General features: G+C 49.4%; 1 protein-coding gene across 1 annotated transcript in view; it reads left to right on the top strand.

Moving 5' to 3' along the window:
* The first annotated feature begins 1,003 nt into the window (after positions 1-1,003).
* PRRX1 (paired related homeobox 1) overlaps positions 1,004-19,133 on the top strand; it is a 40,062-nt gene continuing 21,932 nt past the window's right edge. Inside the window, exon 1 of the mRNA XM_057427346.1 lies at positions 1,004-1,317. Coding sequence (XP_057283329.1) covers positions 1,077-1,317 — 241 coding nt within the window. The 5' untranslated portion in view covers positions 1,004-1,076. The remainder of the gene's footprint in view (positions 1,318-19,133) is intronic.

Below are 19,133 nucleotides of genomic sequence, written 5' to 3'. Positions count from 1 at the left end.
TTCTGGGCTGGCTGTGGCAGCTTAGAGCCCAGGCTCCAGCCACCGGGAAGCTGAGGCCTTTCCTGGCCTGCCGGACCCTGCCTTGGCTGCCAGCCCTGCTGCCCTCGGGCCCTTCTGCGGAGGGGTCGGGGTACCTCCCTGCACCTCTACCTGCCCTTGGCCAGGGGACCAGCCGGGCTAGGCCAAACTGCTGGGACCTCTTTGCTTGTTGGCCTCAGGAGCTCCGAGTTGTGTCCTCCTCCTTTTTTAATTTGCTGTTTCTCCTTTTGTTATCCCCCATTTCGGCTCTTTTGCTCTCCTTTTGGCCAGTCTTTTAGTTCTCTGTTGTGCTTTTTCTTCCTCTTTTGCTATTTTTCCTTTCCTCTCTTCCATTCACGCTATCTCTTCTGTTACCTTTTCATATGCGTTTCTCATTTTAACTATTTCTCTCCCTTCGCTCTATTCCTCGGCCCCACGAGCCCTCCCCAGGGCTGCACCCGCGCTCCTCTCCAGGTGCAGCTCCAGCTGACAGTTGGGGGACCCCACACCCCCTTTGCACCTCCCTGCCAGGGGGCTCCCCTAGCCACCCCTATGAGAAGCAAATGAGCGCGACGGGGCCGGCGCTGCTCGCACCCGGCCCGGGGGAGAGGCCGCGCTGGTGCCACGTCCCGGCGGGGCCCCGCGGGCCGCCCTCCCCCGGGTGCCCGGCGCGGCCGGAGCGCCGCGGAGCCGCCCCCGCCGTTTGAAGTGCGGTGGGGAGGGGAGGGCAGCGCAGGGGCGGAGGGAGGGAGCCGCCGGCAGCGGAGGCGGAGGGACGGGGCGCAGCAGCCCCACAGCCACCCTGCGCCTCTCGGCCGGCGGCAGCTCCCCGGGCCGGCTGCCGCCTTTCCCCTCCGGCATGTTTTAAGCCCAGCGCTGCCCGCTCCCCTTCGGGCTTCCCTTCCTGCCGCTGTAGGGTCCCGTTCCGTTGCCGCCCCGTTCGGTCCTTGCGCATCACCCCTTCGAAAGGCCCGCGGCTGGGGGGGGGGGGGGGGGGGGCGGGGCTAGTGGGCGCCCGGGGGGCGGGGGGCGAGGGCAGAAAAGCCCCGCTCGGCACCATGGCGTCCAGCTATGCCCACGCCATGGAGAGGCAGGCCCTGCTGCCCGCCCGCCTCGACGGCCCCGCCGGCCTGGACAATTTACAAGCCAAAAAGAACTTCTCCGTGAGTCACCTGCTGGACCTAGAGGAGGCGGGCGACATGGTGGCAGCCCAGGCGGACGAGGGCGGCGGAGAGCCTGGCCGGAGCTTGTTGGAGTCCCCCGGGCTGACCAGCGGCAGTGACACCCCGCAACAGGACAGTAAGTGCAAGGACACCCTTCCTTCCATCCCTTTCAGGGGCGGCCGCTCCTGGTCCGGAGCGAAGCTCCCAGGGAAGCCGCGGCGGCGCCCGGGGCTGCCCCGGAGGGGGCTCCCGAGGTGGAGCGGCCGGCGAAGCCGCCGGACGGTCCCGGGGCTGGCTCACCGCGCTTCCCGAGTCGGTCTTTCCCGCCGTGCCGTTGCGGGGAGCCCGCGTTCTCCCGGCACCCGGCGGCGTGCGAAAACGGTTGTTTTCCCCGGCCGCGTCCCGAGAAAGGGGGAGCGACGAGCTGCTCTTCGCCGCCGCCGTACCGCTCTCGTCGGGTCCCGTAACGCACTGCTCCGTCACCCTGCGGGGGACCGAGAGGAGAACAGCCCTAGGAGCCGGGCTACCAGGATCAAGCCCGCGGGCTAAGCCTCTCTCCCACCTCCTGCCGGGGCGGGCGGGCTGAGAGCAGGACTTGCCTGGACGGGGCAAGCAGCGTCAGGCGTCTGAGCTGTCCTCTATCTATCCATTCGCCCGACCCTCCGGACCGTCGGAGCTGGGACCGGCACCGTAGTTTGCGGGACATCGGGAAACTGCTTTGGGGTCTGGATGGGAACCGGTCGATTGTCCAACGACCTGCCCGGAGCATCGCGGCTCGCAAACACCCCGAGGGTGCGTGTGCGGCTGCGGTGTGGAGCCGCCGATTCCCTCCACCCCGAGCCCCGGTTCTCCCGGTGCGGGCCTGATCCAGGCCCGACGGGAAGGGCACATCAGGGCGCGGACCTGCTTCTGACCTGTCCCTCGTAACTTGTCCTCGCTTGGGAACGCGAGCAGCCGTAGAACAACAGCCCCGCGGCTGGAGGGCAGCTGGGATGGGCGCCATCTGCGCGGCTTTTTCCAAGTCCCTCTCGTTATTTTCAGCGCTGTCAGAAAGGGCGAACAGCGGCCGAGCAGGGTGAGGTGAGTGTGCAGGGCCAGAAAATCCCCCCTCACCCTCCTCTGCTTTTCGTTTAAAAAAAACCCCAACATGTATATATCTCCCCGGCCGCAAGGACTGGCCGCGATTTTTGCTGTGGGTAAGGGCTGATCGGGGCCGGCCCCGCCGTGCATCCCTTGTGGTGTGCAGGGGCCGCAGCTGCTGACATTGGCTAGCTTCTGAGGGAGCCCCCCATCCCGGACCGGGGGGCTGCTCTGCGGCCGCCGCCGAAAGGCGGAAAAAAAAACCCAACCAGCACCAAAAAAAACAAAACCGAACGAAAACTGCAATTGCGATTTTCGTTCGTTCGCTTTTAGTTTGGGTTGCGTTGGGTTGGTTTTTTTTTCCGCCGGGGGTCACCTCCCACCCTCTTTTCCCCGCCGATCCGACGTGGCTTTCTCGGTATTCCGAAGGAAGCCGAGCTGGGGAAGGGGCCTCTCCTTGAGCCCGTGGGATCCCCGAGCTTGACCCCGACAAGATATTTCCTCCGGCGGGTAAGCAGCATCCAGAGCCGGGTTTATTGAGGGAGCGCGGTCGGCAAGGGAGCGAGCGGTGCGCGGCTGTGGAGCGGCTCCTTTCCCTCCCGAGAGCCGGACCGGCCGCTAGGAGATGGCTTCAAAAAGTTTCTCTTCCCAGGACCCTGAAAAATGCAATATCTGGTTCTAAAGGTGTTATTTTAGAGGGGAAGGCGGTGGTAGCTGCTCCCCTCAATTGAGCTCCCTATGCTGCAGTACTGCCGACGGAGAGTCCCCAAGATACGTGGACAACTCTTCTTCCCTTCTATTTTTCCCCTCGATTTTGTTTATCATATTATATTCGGATCTGATTTACTTCTGTTGTTGCCCTTTACCAACTGCTGAGCTCTCCAGAGCTACCTAGGTAAGCCGGGAAAAGAGGGGCCGTGTTTCCTCAATACCCACCCTGCTTTTAGAGCATGAAAAGAACCCAAAATCCCCATCCAAGGGCGTGTTTCCCAGCCGGCATTGCAAAGCAGGAACTAAACTACAGTTCCAAATAAATTAGAAGGTCTCTAAATGCTGTAAAAGTTTTAGTGCCATTATGGTGAATTAGAAGGTTTTAAAAGTATTCTGAAGTAATCAAAGCAAACAAACAAAACCCCACCAAACCCCAAACAACAAACACCACCAACGAAAAAAAAAAACCACCAGGGATATTTTTTCCTTGATTTATTGGGCGAAGCTGGCATTTGGGCTTTCTGTCTCTTTCGCTGATGGGTTCATCAGATCCCATGAGTCTCCGTGCCTCAGTTTCCCCACCTATTGTATGTGTTTTGTGAAGTGTTTTGAGCTCTGTGCAGAAAAAGGACTGTGCTGGAGCTAGGCAGTGCAACAGAGGTGCGAGGTTTTCTCGGTGAAAAATGAGAGCTGGTTCAGTGGAAAAGCTAACACAGGGATTGGTTATGCTCCATGTTACTAATGGAGAGAAGGTAAAAGCTGTTTGGAGAAATTGGGGAATGTCTCAAGAACACTGAAAATGTTCTTCCAACCTGGAGGAAAGTCAGTCAGTTTGTCCTTGGTTTCTGTCCCCAGCTGAACTGAAAAGCCAAATTATTGGTGTTATTTTTGTAATCCAAAATTGGCAGAAGTTTGGTGCAGAAATTACAAAAGGTTTTGTTTTGACGTTTGATATTGAAGGAACTATTTCACTGCTCATTTGAAAGAGGTTCAGGAGAAAGCATGGCTCTTTTTAAAAAGAAAAAAACAGCTGTGGCTATAATATTTACAGGGAGAACTATCGGTGTGTTAAGGAGTTCCTTTTTCAGTGGTGCTGCAAAGCTGTCACTGACTTTAGCTCAACTTGTAGCTCTGAAAACCATACCCTAAAAGCTGACACAATTCACAGCCTCCCTGCCTTTGCCCTTTAGCCAAGGAAACTTTGCAGTCCGAGTTTGTCTTTGTTGCAAAATCACCTGTTAAGATACAACCAACTCTTGTGTTGGTAACAGGACTTTCACTAACTTTCCACGAAGCTCAGACGAAAATGTGGATCACAGCTCAGTAGAAGAGACCCCCTGAACTTCCCAGCAATGGCTTTCAGCTCCTGTTGCTCCCATGCCCTTTGGGGGTGGCAGAAACCTGTTGATAGCCTGTGGGTTCCCAGAGCCCATGGCTCTGAACGGGGTTAATTCTCCAAATCCAGAGCTAGTAAGCTACTAGGTTGGGTTGGGTTTTCTTTTGGTTTTCTTTTTTTTAAGGTAAAATTTTTGACCTCTCCTTTTTTTGGTTGGTTAGTTTGAGTCTTATTGATGATGGCTCATTAAATGGTATGGAGAAAGCATGAGCAGCAAAAGAAAAATTGTTATGCTCATATTTCTTTTGTGAGGAATGAATACACCCTGCTTTGGTCCAGTACTTGCACAAGTTCTGCATATTGGAGTTATTACTGTCCTTTAATTTCTCTTCGGTATAAAAACAATGGCAGTTTGGGGCTGTGCTTCTCTTCCAGGATGGCAGATTACACCAGTCTGTCAGGGCTGTTTCACAGTTAAACTTGGGGCACAGGCTGCCTGTGGCCCCCTGCGACTTCTTCAATCTCAGTGGTCATCATTACCCTGCAATGCTGCTGCTTCTTCCCGAGGAAGCAGCAACCCTGCAGGGGCAGCCAGGAGGAGGTGGGTTTCTTTGCTTAGGCTGTGTCAAGCAGAGCAACCCTGCTGGCTTCTACCCCCTCTTCTCAGGCAGTGGGAAGACAAGGAAGGGTTTTTTCAGCAGGCACATTTTTTGGTAATAAATCTGGTTGCTGCTGGATTTTTCAGATATCGTAAATAGAAATTATTTCAAGAAAGGACAAGATAAATTCAGGGAGGACTGAGGATGACTCTTCACTGCAACAGTGGATGGAGGCAGTGTCCAGCTCAGGAAGCCACGAACACAGAGGTTGGAAGGATGAGCTGGGGCAGAGATTGCTCCATTGCTTCCTAGGCTTATACCCTCTGACTGTCATTACTGGCTGTTCTTTATGCTTTAATTGCCTCTTTTAATGAGAACAAGTGAGGTTGTTACAGGAGCTTGTAAATATTGAATTGTTTCTCTTTTTTCTTTTTTTTTTTCCCCATTCTGATCCCAAGGTTGTCTGTGGTGTTGTGCCTTCCCATAGTCACAAAAAAAAAAAAATATGCCTTGTTAAAAAGAGGTGGGAAAGCTCTGCCACTAGTTTGAAATGTGAAAAGCGATTTGGCGTTGCATGGAGCATGAACCAGAGAAGAAACATTAGGGACAACTACGGGGTTTTCTTTGCAAACCTCTGGTTTATCTTGAAGTACTAGGTGGCTCTTTTGTTACTAAAACACAGCACTTGCTTCCCAGAAAATGCTGAGACTGTAGATTGGACGTGTACGAAGAATAGAAAGGAAAGGAAGAAATGCAGGCTAAATTGATTAAATCTAGCAGCTATTTTCTTCCTATCTTGTCCTGCAGAGCTGATGGTCCAGGGGAGGGTCTGCAGGGAGCACCTGGCTGCTTGATGTCCACAGGTTACACATGGGTGAGCGAGGAAAACCGCCAGTGACGAGCAACCTTACAAGGTGCTGCCTAGAAAGACTTTCCAGAACCAATTCTCTTCTTCCAGCAACTGATGTGGGAAAATTGAGGAGCAGGTCAATATTATTTTTAAGGCACTTGCTGTTTATGCAAAATACGTCTTACTTTTTCTTACAGGAGTAATCTTTATGTGCGCCACTTGTACCGCGCGTATCCTAGAGGCTTCCTGCAGGAAGAGTGAGCGGTGTTTGCTTGAGTAAAGGTTGAATAACAGACAGATAACTAACACAGAGCAGTTGTTAGAAGTTTGAGTAACTTCTTTTCATTTATGTTCCTTGGACGTATCTATTTAATTTCACTCAGGCTGGCTGGTGCATGGTTATTTTGGCAAGTATCTCACAATGTTGGGTATTTTTCTTACATCCCTGAATCCCACAATTTGAAGCGGAGAAACATTTTGTGTTTTTCACGTAAATTTCTAGAGCTTCTGGATGCAGACAAAAGATGGAAATGTGACTGCCACAAACATGGTGTCTTGAAAAAGGTAAAAATAAAGGCACCAGAAAGCAAACAAAAATGGAAAATGTACCATTAGTAATAGAGAAAAAAGAGCCATGTGAATCTGGAGGAGAGCTGATTCAGTTTTCAGGTTCTGGCCATGCTGCTCTCTTTTTGATGTGCAAAACTGGACTTTTATTTGTTTGTGAATTTCACTTTTTTTTTGATCATAATCAGTTTTGCTTCCTGGTTCTCATGGTCTCATAATTTGCTGATGGTATTTTTGTTTTCAATCCATCGGCACAAAGCTTCCAACTTTTTAATTTGAAAAAGATTTTGCTGTAAGTTTTTACTTCTCTCCCTCCCCAATGTAATGAAAATATTTCCATGAAAATTAGATTTTGAAATATCTCATAAAACTTAAACGCTTGGTCTAAACTGCTAGAACACTTCTAATGAACATCAGCTTTCTGTCATCTGCACTGAGTTTCCACTACCAGCCAGTCTATTTTCCATCTTTTTGATGATGTATAAAGCAGTGATCGCATGGGAAAATATTATCTCGGGGTTAATTTGTGCAATCCTTACTCACAGGAGTCATTGCATGTGATTCAATGGGCTGCTTATATGTATGCTAATAGATGAGTGTTAGCCTTTAACGACTTGACCAGCAGCCTTGAGTCATGAAAAAAACTTTTTTTTCCTGGCTGGTGGAATATTTCTGCGAAGGCATGAAACAGTTTTGCTGTCTGCATTCAGGGCCACGACCCTTTTGCCTTTCAGCAAAGGTGCAACTCACATCAGTGTGTATGATGTTAGAAAGCCTGCAAAGAAAGAGCAAGAGCATGGACAGAGTACAAGCAGGAGGGGCTGGGAGAATTGAGTGTTTGACAGTGCAGACACAGAATTCCAGAACCATGGTTCCTTCAAGGATATATTCTTTTTTTTCCCCTGGTAACTGAGTTTGGTCCCATGGTTTTGGACATCGCCAGAATGGCTTGATGAGATTATAGGTGTTTATTCCTGGTTGCAAGTTGTTTATGATATATTTAATTGTTTTTGAAACCCATATTAAATAGCCCTGAGGGAGCTGTGTTCCTGCTGAGTCTCCATTGCATAATGAAGTACATCACGAATATTTACCGAGTGTCACAATATTCCAGACTTGGGCCTCTGTTTCTGGGGAGAATGAATCACTGCATTTCTGGTTCCCCACCCTGCTCGCTTTTCCTAAAGGAGGCTTGGATTTCGGGGCAGATTATGGAGATGTGAAGTGAGAATCATCACAGCCTAGCTGGAGGAACAGTTGACCAAGGCTGTGATTGAATCTTCTGTTTGAACTGTCCTTGTGGCATTAAGCACAGAGCACAGAAAGGTTTAAACTTGTGCTCCGTGGTGGAGCACAGAACATAGGGTTTTAGCTGATTCCTCCAAGCAAAACCTGTTGTATGGTCACATGGAAAATATCTTCTGAACCTACTGGCTGCTCTGGTGGGAGAACAGACATCTCAAAGGGGTGGCAAAATCCTAGCAGGTCTTATGGCAGTCTGATGGGGTGTGGAGAAGGATGCCAGCAGTGCCTCCTCCTGAGGGGGAGATGCAGCACACGTTCAACCTCTTACTAGCCACTGTGTTGTAGACTGTTAGTGGAAGCTCATGTGTGCATAGAAGCAAGTTGCCACCAGCCCAACAGCACAGGTCTGTAGTAACTTGTCCTTTGTCACCCTGTGCTGTGACTACAGCACTCTTACAGCCAGTGGTCCAAGGGTCCTCCAGGACAGTCCTGCAGTTCTTACTCCCAGATTTGCTGGCTCTGCTCACATTTATAATTCCTGCATTGATCTGTAAACATGTGGTATGTACCTAACCTGCTATTTCCTTTCCTGCATGCTTTCTGCTGGACCCAGCTAGTCTGCTGTGTAGCCGTGGAAGATGCTGTGAAGTGGGGATGGGAGCTCAGCAGAAGTGCACTGTGTGTCTGCTGGGACTACGGTAGTGTAATTTGGGAGAAGTTTCTTTCAAACAAGAACATCTGGAGGATGGTGGCTGGGAAGGGAAGGTAGCAGTGCTGCCGAAGCTGAGGACTGAGGGCCACCTCCTACAATGGAAAGCCTGGCATCTGCAAGATGGAGTCTGCGGCAGCCAAAGCTAAGAGGAGAGGCCTGATGAGCAAGCCAGTGAGCGTCTATTTCAGCTTACACAGCTTTCTGGGCTCCTCTCTCACCTCCAGACGCCGAGAAAAGGTTATGCCAGTGTTTAAAGCAGCTTCCCAGACAGTCTGGATTTATCATGCCCATATGGAGTGAACATTTACCTTGAGGTGGCAACCCAGGACATCTTGGTGCCTTGTATTCCTGGAAGGGAAGGTTAGAAAAGAGGTGAGGGGAGCCAGCTATGCTGTTAACAAGTCACTACATCCTATTGCAGCATCCAGTTCATATTTCACCTATTTTTTCCCCCATCTCTGGCTAGAGAAATTTTCCTACAGGAGAAACTCCAGCCAGTCAGCGGGACTGCTGGGCAGGGCAAAAGTCCAAAGAGCCGCTCAGTGTCTGGCTAGGACCCTCTCCACATCTTGATGAGCTGCTCAGGCAGCAAAACTGCTTTTGCACCGAGAGCTAGAATTCATCAGGAGCCTGGGGACATTGCTTCCTGCTCTGAGCCCACCAGTGAATGAACTTCTCCTATGGCCTCCTTGACCAAAGTAAACCAAAGTTATCCACGGCCCTGCGCATGTGGGGTAAGACAAAATTGCCAACTGCAGCTGCTGAGCAGGCAGGCTTGGGGAAGGAAAATTGCATCAATTTTCCAGCAGTCCCAGGGGCACTTGGAACAAAGTGGGATGCTGGAGGTGATGGAGCAGGTTAGATGACTGCAGAAGGCAGCATCCATGTAGCTTCCAGTCATCTCTTGTAGTCAGTGGAAGTGCTGGACCAGTCAAGGTTAGGTAAGTTTTGAACCCATGAGGGCCTTTAGTAGTCTGCTGTTCGATCTCAGTTTTGTTGTGTTTGTGGCTGCTGAATGAGTGGAGGGCTAAGCTGCAGCCGGTGTGCCGGCAAAGCTGCTCAGTGCTTCTGGAAATCACCCTCTTTTTTGGAATCATCACTAATACAACACATATTTGGAGAGAAGAGAAAAAAGAAAAAAGAGAAGAAAAAATCCTGCTTACAGCTTCCAAAGAGCCATCATTTCTGTGTGTCAGTTCAGCAGAGCTGGGGCTTTGCAGGGATAGATTGGGCTTTAATAGGGAAAAGTGCCTGAGCCCTAACAGTGAAAACGGAGTGTTAATGCTCTGGGCCTGGTGCTGCAGAAAGGGCTGCCCTAGCCAGTGGCTCTGCAGGCAGCTCGTGTCCCCGTGAAGTCTGGGCTGGTTTCCTGTAAAGCTTTGCAAGTGCTCTTCCCCAGCCTGTGGCTTGAAATGCCAGTAGCACTTGATACCTGTTATCCTTCTGCGTCCTGCACAGCATTGTATTTTCCCCCACAGGAAAGGTACAGAGCAGAGGTTTGTGAGACCAGCACTGATTTGCTGCTTGGGATGGATGACTCCCATGCTGACAGTGCTGGAGAAAGCTGGTGACAAGTCTGTCTTTTCTGAGCATGTTTGCTTCCATTTGGCACTGGGAAACCTGTCCTAGACATGAGCCAGTAGGGTAGCCTGTCCAGTCTTGAGTGCTTGAGGTTGTCAGATCAAATGTATTGGTGACTTTGCAGTGACAGAGAGAAGAGCTTTCAAGACCAGTCCAGAGCTGAGCTTTGCATCCCAATGCCTTCACTCTGAATGCTAATGGCAGTCTATACTTCTCTGTGAATAGGGGACGGAGAGCTAAGGTGGTAATGGAAACACAGGTCTGCATTTTATGCACACACAAGGCAGCCTGGTGGGGAGGGTGTTTGTGTGCTCCATGTGTTCCCCAGGCAGTATAGGATCACTCAGCTTGGGGGTACAGCAGGGCAGGGTTGGTAGGGTATAGTGTTTGCTGGAGCCTACCCAGAAAAGGCTTGCACCCAAGTCCATATTGAAACAGTAGAGTTTGGGATTTTTTCCCCTTCCAAACATCAGCTGATACGGACCAGCAGGATAAACCCAGACTGTCTTTCATTGCTTCAAAATACCTTTGTGCCTTGGCCGCAGGGTCCTGAGGTCTTTTTTTTCTGTGTATTTGCTGCCATAACTTGATCAACTTCACCTTGGTGTACCTCAGTTTTACTACCCATATAACTGGGTACAGTCTTGGCCCCTAAGTAAGGGCTCTGAAATCAGCTGGATGTGTTATATAAGAGGTTGGCTTCAACGGAGATTTGTGAAGGTTCTTCTCCCTCTGATTTGCCCCCAGCAAACTGCAATTTCATCTGCATTCTCTGGAATTGACCACCTTCTGTGTTAATTAACTGATTGCCATTGAGGAGATCCACTTCCGTGAACTGGAGCAACTTCTAGCAAGTTTGTTCCTGCAGGGAACCCACCTTCTGCTCAGGTACACCTGAGTGCACCCCATGCCCTTGGGGCAAGTTGTGTTTGTTGCATGAACCCATCCATGGGGTGAAACATCTTTCGTGGCAGATTTTTGCATGTGGACTCGGATCTCCTGAACATCTTGTGGTGCTTGGGCTCTCCACAAACCCAAAGAACTCAAAGAGCTGCATGTGCTGGTCAGCTGTAAGGTCCCTGGAGCGTTTGGTGGCAGGTAGTGAAATTCCCAGTGCCTGGTTGGGATGGTCATGCTCTTTTTCTCTGCTGGCCTGGTCTTGAAAGTTGGCCAGAAAGATCTTTACTTGCAGTTTGTTTCATTTGGACAGCTGCTGATCCATCTCATGGAAACTAGGGGAACGGCTCAGGAATAAGTGCTTGTGACCACTGCTTGTTTGGGATTTGGTTTTCATTGTTTCTCCTAAAAACAAAATAAATAAATAAAAAAATCAGCTAATCAGTGAAAAGAAACAATCACCTGTGATTTAGGAGGGATCACTAAATTAGTGTCAGGAGACCAGGCAGACAGAATGGTTGATGAATATCCTGCAGGCTGAAAGTTGTTTATCAAGCCTGTTTGAAGACTTATGACTAACAAGCTCATTTACAGAGTTTGGAGTCTGTTCATGAACTGTTCTCCAGCTGGGAGGATGTGGGAATCATCAGAAAATATATTCACAAGTTACCCGATCGTTTAAAGAAAACGATCAAACAAAGAAAGACTGGTCTTTGGAAGAGAACTGTAAGTTCTGAGGCATTCCTGTTAGGAAAATGGGGGGCCCAGAGAAGAATAGAGAACTCCACATTGCTCACTAATGGCCTATTTTGGTGCTAACCCTTTTTCTGAATGCCCCACCCCCAGCCAAGCCCTCCAGCTGCAGGAGAGCTCATCCCCTATGGGATGTGCTCTGCGAGGTCCGATCACGGGCTCCCCATAGGATGGATCCATCTCTTCTCCACCAGTGATTCCCAGTGGGGAAATTGGGCTTGTTGGGGAGCGTGGCTGGTCTCACTCATCTGATGAGCTTACAGAGCAGATCTCCCCAACATCACAGCCCAGTGTGTTTCTGCATGTTGCCGTGTAAAGGAGGGTGTCGTGATTGTCACTGGCATCAACCTGCTGTCTATAAAGGAGAATGAATTCAGGATAGGGAGCCAATGCTGGAGCACTGTGGCTCTGTGCCCTTTGCAAATCTGCTTACCTTGCCTTGAACCAACTCTCCTGGTCAGTGTAAAACACTGCATCTTTTTGAAGGGAGGCAGATGTTTTTCACCCCCAGTATCTTCTGTAGTTCTGCCTCATTTGTGGAACATCCTCTTGCGCTCAGCATAGAGGGAGCTCCAGGTGTGCTCTGTTTGGGCAAGCTGCATGTCAAGGAAGTTGCAAACTGGGTAAAAAATCTCCGGAGAAGGAAAGTGGTAAGCAGAGTTCCAGCATCCAGTTTAGGAGGAAAGAATTGGTGCTTAAGCTCAAGAAGAGGTGGGTATAAACTGATCACCAAGTCCATCTGTTGCAGCAAGGGACATGTAAGTGAGGTAGTAGGGAAATCCTCCCAGGTCTAGTCAGGATAGGGAGACCAGAGAAGAGGTGATGTGAGGATGCTGTCAAGACAATAAGTGCAGATCTTATGGAGACAAAAATGTGAAGGAGTAAACAGCGTAGGGCTTATCCTGCCTTGAGACGGGAGTCCTTTTCCCAAGTTTCAGTGGCTGTGTGACTTTAATGTGAACATGCCTGTGTGCTTAACCCTGCATTTTGTCTGTCCTGGCCAGCACAGTGGCGCTGCCTCCCATTTTCTCCTGCTTTCCAAGCAGGTTGCTGTGCTATTTTCAGCTGTGGTGCCTGCATGGCAAGAGGGATGCATCCAGCTGAAGGGAAATATATGGAATGGACACAGTCACGGGGGGTGACCCATCCTGCGAAATCAGTTAACAGACTTCCCAGTTGTGCCTTTCAGTTTGAGCATTGTGGGCTGGAAGTAGCTGGTGTGATGGAAGACAAACTAGAATGTGATTAGCAAGAAAATCACCCCAGAAAGCTGCCCTTCATCAGTCCGGGCAGGTTCATGTCTACATTTCCAATGCTGTGTGTTTCTGGTTAGAGGTAGTGTCTGGAGGAGCTTACAGAGAGCAAGTGGAGAGGGCACCTTGTTTTCAGAGGGTTGAAGCACTCTGTGCAGAGCTGGGTGCTGAATCCTGATTTTCTTACCAGCAGTATTGCCAGGCTCCCTGTTCTCCCTGTCTTTCTTGCTACACCCATGGCATTGCTCCCCAGGCATCCTTGGAAAGGCTTTGCTCCCTGCTGTGCTTCCTGGTCTCTGCTCTGAGTGGGAATGCTTTTGCTTGTGTGATGTATCGCTGACCTTCTCTGGCCATGTAGAGCTGAGAGTCATCCCAGATATTTGTGATGATGGATTCAAATCCCTGTTTCCACGACTCTTTAGGAAGGGGTCTTCTTTTTTTTTTTTTTTTTTTTTCTCCTCTTTAATCCATCAGAGAAACATGGAACAAGAGCCAGTGGCTGGGAGCAAAAGCCAGACATGCATTCAAAGGGGATAGAAAACACGCATTTTTTAACTGTGAGATGCTATGTAATCACTAGAAAGAACTCTGAAGGACAGTGTTGGCTCCTCCATCCGTGAATGTCTGGAAGCTCTTTTGGAAGAGCTGCTTTTGTCAGCCATGAGTTATTGGTCTCACTAGCAGGGAAACTGGGTGAAATGCTATGGCTGAGTCTTGCACAGAAACCAGCAAACTAGAGCGCTCAGCTTTGGCTGTGGGATGGATGGATGGGTGCACTGCAACATTCCTGTGCAATTTGATGTCAGGAATATTCCTGCCAGGAAACTGGATCACAGGACCAGATGGAGAATGCAGATCCACTTGATGCGAGTCTGTTTACAGGTCTGAACCAAAACATAGCAAGAAACACAAAAGGAAAGCAATGTCCTCATCTCTGATTATAACTCAGGCCCTTATGTGAACCAGCTGCCACACTCATTTATAGGACAATCCCCTCTTCAAAATCCCACTGCTAGGAATATCAGAGATAGGAAAGCCTCTGCAGAGCTACAAAGGGCGAATGTCAGACATGGAAATAGCCCAACTTGCTCTCGTATTTGAGGACCTCTTCTGGATCTACTGCAGTTCTGAAAATAACAGGCTGTTGCTTGAAATTTCTGGTATTTCTGGCCAGGTTGAGTCTATATGAACATTGTCCCTTGTAATCGCAACCCTGTTGGCGCTGGGTAAAATGAGGAAAATGTGGAGAGCTGCAAATTTAATCAGCGGTGGGGAGGGAGATAAATGTGCTTAGCATTCTCACAGGACACAGGGGCACTGAATGGGTAGGGAATGTCAGAGATGGCTTTGCAGGGCTGGCACCAAGGAAAGGGAGCAAAAGGGCCACAAGGATCAGAGAACCACCCGAGTCTGCACTCCATTTTGTATTCGCTTGTCGCTAGCCAGGGAGGAGCCCACTAAACCACAAATGGCCAAAGAGTGGCTCCCCTGGGAGCGTTTGTAGCACTAAACCCTCATGGCTGGTTCTCTGCTGGGACAGGAGCCTTTTCTTGTCCCACCAGGCTGGGCATTTCCCAGCACCAGCGTTAAGTGCTTGCAGTCACATGCTCATGGCTATGCTGTTGGCCAAGAAGGATAGAGCACAGAGGTTTCCAAATGTGCTTTGTTCCTAGAAGGGATATTAAGTAAAAATGTGCCGAGAAATGATTTGGCAAATGGTTTGGTTTGGAGGAATTACACTTTCCTTTGGTATGATTAATAATGGGGATGAGAGGAAAGATCAAAATAATTAAACTCCTCTTAAAACTTTGCTGGGCTGAGCCATGTTCAAAACTCAGCTCGGGTGTGAAAAGTCGGAAGGTCTCTGAATTTGTCCCAGACTGACTCCAGGCAGGATTCAAGCTTCTGAAAAAATACTGGTGGTTCTGTGAGCATGTTAAACATCTTCCAGGCAGAGCCACGGCTGCTGCCCTGGGGCATTTGGCATTACTGTGCAGTCCTCAGGTACACCCCGTCATACCTCACAGCTGAGCCAGGTGCTGGGAGAGTCTGCAGAGAGCATCTCTGGAGACCACCATCATCTTTGTCCAAGTCCTTCTTCTGAAAACATGGCTATCCACTGCTGCCTGTGATCAGGAGGTACTTTAAGGGATGGATGCAAATAGGGTCATCCTAAACTGGCCGTGAGGTGGCTGGATTTTGCTGCAGGTTGTACTCTGGCTGTTGATTCCGCTTTAGGGCAGCCTCTCTGTAAAGAGAAAAATTCCTGCATGCCCAGTGTGCAAGAGAGGCAGGTACCTCCTGGGTAAAATGCTTACTCTGACCCAAGCTGGTCCTATTGCTTGTTTTGAGGGAGTGGAGAGGATGCTCAGCCTGCAGGGGAGAAGTACCAGCCTTTCCTTTAACGATGTTGACAGTCACAATAGCCAGAGAATGACACCTTCCTGCCTAAAAATGTGGCCAGACACTTCTTGGGTGATTGTTTTCTACACTGAGAAATGCAGATTCTGGTCAACTGCAACAGGCACGAATTTTCTGTCAGATACAGCTATAGGGGGGAACCTCCTCCAAATTAAAGCAATTATGGAGAAAGCAAATGCTTTGGGTAAATACTTTGATTCTGTTTTTCATTTAAAAGCAGTATCTGTGTTGGAGGGGGAGGGGGGGAATATATTTTTTTAATAAATCTGAAAATGGAAAGAAAGCACTTTGACTTTTTTCTTTTCTGTTTTTTTGTTGTGTTTTTTTGTGTGTGTGTTTTGGTTTTGTTTTTTTTTTTTTTCCCTGGATTTGTTTGCTAAAATTTTAAGAAGTCATGTTAGAGGTCAACTCCAAAAAGCTTTTAAAAGTAGAGAGCTGAAAGCCATTGATTGCTCCCAGTGCCCAGCCGTGTGCCGGCGCGAGGCTGCCGACAGAAAACGGATATTCGGAGGGCAGAGTGGAGTGGCTTTTCTGTTATTCTGGTGCCATCTACTGGTCCGAGCCCACAGAAATGCCTGTGGCAGACGAAATCAGGAGGGAAACACGGACGATGTGGTGTGGCCAGGGTCCCGCAGGAGCAGGGGCTGCTCACCCTCCCTGCGCAGGGCACAGGAGTGCTCTTGGTGCTGCACTCCCCATCGCCTTGGGCTCAACTTTCTCATGGTTTAATACTTTTAAACTGGCACAGCTGTACCAAAACCCGTGCCTGGTCTGAGCCCTTGGCTCTTCCGGGTCTGGCCTAGCAGAGGAAGGCAGGCGGTGCGATGTGAAGGAGACAGCCATTGGCGATGATGCTTCTGCCGCTGTGCACCTCTGGGTTGGGATGTCTATGGAGTAATCAGCACGGAGGTCTGCTGCGATTTCCCTTCACCTTGTCAGAGCAGTGATTAGGCTGAGAAATGTGATTGGGGCTGTTCAGCCTGGAGAAGAGAAGGCTGCATGGAGACCTCATAGCAGCCTTCCAGTATCTGAAGGGGGGCTATAGGGATGCTGGGGAGGGACTTTTCATTAGGGACTGTAGTGACAGGACAAGGGGTAACGGGTTCAAACTTAAACAGGAGAAGTTTAGATTGGATATAAGGAGGAAATTCTTTCCTGTTAGGGTGGTGAGGCACTGGAATGGGTTTCCCAGGGTGGTTGTGAATGCTCCATCCCTGGTGGTGTTGAAGGTCAGGTTGGACAGAGCCTTGAGTGGCAAGTTCTAGTGTGAGGTGTCCCTGCCTATGGCAGAGGGGGTTGGAACTAGATGATCTTAAGGTCCTTTCCAACCCTAACTATTCTATGATTCTATATGCACTGGTCTTGGTTCTTGCATATCTTGTAAGAGCTTGGACTTGCCCAGCAGCTTGATCTCTTGCTGCCACTATTAATAATTCTTTTTAACTTTCACTGAGCCACCAGTTTTTCAAGAAAATTGTAGGAGTTGAATTATCTTTGTAGTTCCTATTCAAATTGACAAATTGTGGTCGATATTAGCCAAAAACTCAAAAACTGCCAGGGGGAGCAGATGCAAAGAGCATGTCATGTTGTAAGCAATTTCTCCAGAAAGCTAGTTGAAACCAGTTGGTGAAGCTGGGCTGCCCTTTTGGAAGTCACCTCCAAGGGTTTTGATGCCCCGAGCACCAAATGTGGCCACATTCTCCTTTCCAGGTGCTCAGCTCCTGTGGGAGGCTGGTGTGAGCTCTGCCCCATGGCTTCTCCTCTGTTGCAGCCTCTCTCCTGCCACACATTGCACATTGGCTTTGCTCTCCCAGTGGCTGGGCCAGCCCCATGCCATGCATCCCCGGGGACAAGATATTCTTCTGTTGTGGCTGCTTCAAAGCGCCAGGGCCCTTCTGCAACTTGCTTCGCTCCAACGTGGCAAGCCATACTCTGAGCAAGACACAGCCTGCCTTGAACTCAGCCACCACAGGGAGCAAGGAGAAGGGAAAGCTGGGAGAGGGGAAGAGATCTTCAATCGGGGTTTTCTGTTAACCTTTCACACTTATTTTGTTTTACAGTTTAAAGGCAAGACCCACAGCATGAAATCTAATAGCTCAAGAGCACTATGTCTGCCATGCAAATGTACTGTCTGCTCTAGCAAACACAGGCGGTGTTACCCCTTTAGTTACTGGCGGTGGTAACTTTTTAAAGTGCTTGCGTTTCAAGCCTTGAAATTTCCCAGGCTCATTTTCCTGAATGAGTTGAGAGAAGTCAGAGCCATTTCCGTGTGAAAACTGGAGACGTGGGGAGTTTTTGGACATAGACTGTGCCTGAAATCTGGAAAGGCTGATGCTCAGGTACTGGGGACTGCCAGGTGGGAGAGGATATCCCAGAGCCAATTGCTGGGATTCAGTACTGGTTTGGGGCAGCCTGGCCTGTTTCAATCAATGCTAGTGAAGCTGGTAGTGGAACTACAAGGCAGATGTGGTTAGGGTGGATGTGAGCACCTGTCTCTCTGAACATGGCTCTTGCTGTAGGCTGGCAGGTAACTAGAGAAAGATGTAGCCTGTGTCCAGGGGTGAGGGATTTAGCATTTTATTACCTCTGTGCCCAGGTGATTGATCCAATAAAACTGTCAGAGCAACTGCAAAACAAACGCCTGAGCAACAGAAGAGGTTTGTGCAAGAAATCTGCATGTATTACCACAGCCTGGGCTTAGCAAGCAGGAGGACTTGAAGTCACCCTTGCATGAATGAAAATCCCTGGGAGCACTTTTGTCTCCCTTCTTCAGATAGGGCAAGATCAGAGTTCTGTTAGCCAGAACGAAATGTAATATTTGTTTTAGTACCTCATCCATCCTTTATCAGGGATGAGTTTTCCAGTTTAAAAGGAGCTTCTCATCTCCAGCTCCTGCAGTCCTCCTAACGCTAGGAACAGATCTGATTGAAGTATTACTTGGGTTTCCTTTATGTGAAGACTTTTTTCTTTCTCTTGCTTTTCCTTCAGGAAAGCATCTCTATTCATTATGGACGCTTAAACTATCTGCAATGTAAAAGTGGTGTCTGGGAGTGGTCCACTGTGAATTTGGCAAGTGAATTCCTGCTCAGGAACAAGCCCATGGCAGCAGGTGATATATGGTTCTTCAGATGTTGGGAAATAAAACATGATTCCAATACAAACTTTTGACGATGTTGGCTTGGTCCCCCTGTGTGAGTCTGTGTAAGGAGAGTAAATTTAAAAGGCTTGTTTAAAAGCTAGGAGAGGACTCCAGGGTCTGCCCTGTCGAAAATGCCTTCTGACTTCTGGAGTAGGAAATGGCTGAGATTTTCCTGTGTGGTTGCCTCTAGCTGGGCTTTTCAGCCTGCAGTTAATGTCCCTGACTGCAAGTGGCTTGAGCTACAAGGGGCTCTGCAGGTGGGTTTAGCTGTCACACCAGCTTTTAAAATGGAGCCAGCTGGGTAATGGTAGGCCATTACTACCAGATGCCAGCTTTTGCCTGGCTCACAAATAGAGTGTCCGAAGCCTTTATGGGAGGACCATCACATAGCGCATGAATGTGCTATGCCAGTACAGCAGGACCAAGGTCCAGTCTCAGCTGTGAACTCCTTGGAGCACCATGGCTTTTAATGCTTTTTTAAGCTCCAGATTCTGGGGTCATGTGAAAACCTGGCATAAAAAAAGAGAAAGAGTACATCTCTGGCAAGTGTGTATTAGTCGGAAGGATGAGATTCAGCCACCTTTCAGAGGGTGTGGTGAGAGGAGGCACAGTCTGTCCAGAGCCTGTCTTAATGCCAGTCTTCTACAGAGGCAATTGTGCAGTTCTCAGAGGGTCCAACTCAAGGTGTGTGAGCATTTAGGTTCATCTCATTCTGGCTGTTCGTGCTGTGCATGAACAAATTTGGGTGGCAAAGCCAAGGGCAAGTTATCCCTTCTCCCCGAACCCAGTAAAGACTCACAGACACACT

The sequence above is a fragment of the Pezoporus wallicus genome, unplaced genomic scaffold (assembly GCF_028554395.1).
Source record: "Pezoporus wallicus isolate ANWC-B61680 ecotype Strahan unplaced genomic scaffold, APGP_CSIRO_Pwel_v1 scaffold_7107, whole genome shotgun sequence".
In the NCBI taxonomy this organism is placed as follows: Eukaryota; Metazoa; Chordata; class Aves; order Psittaciformes; family Psittacidae; genus Pezoporus; species Pezoporus wallicus.
The sequence above is the reverse complement of the archived record's forward strand: the minus strand, read 5'-3'. Positions and strand labels throughout refer to the sequence as shown.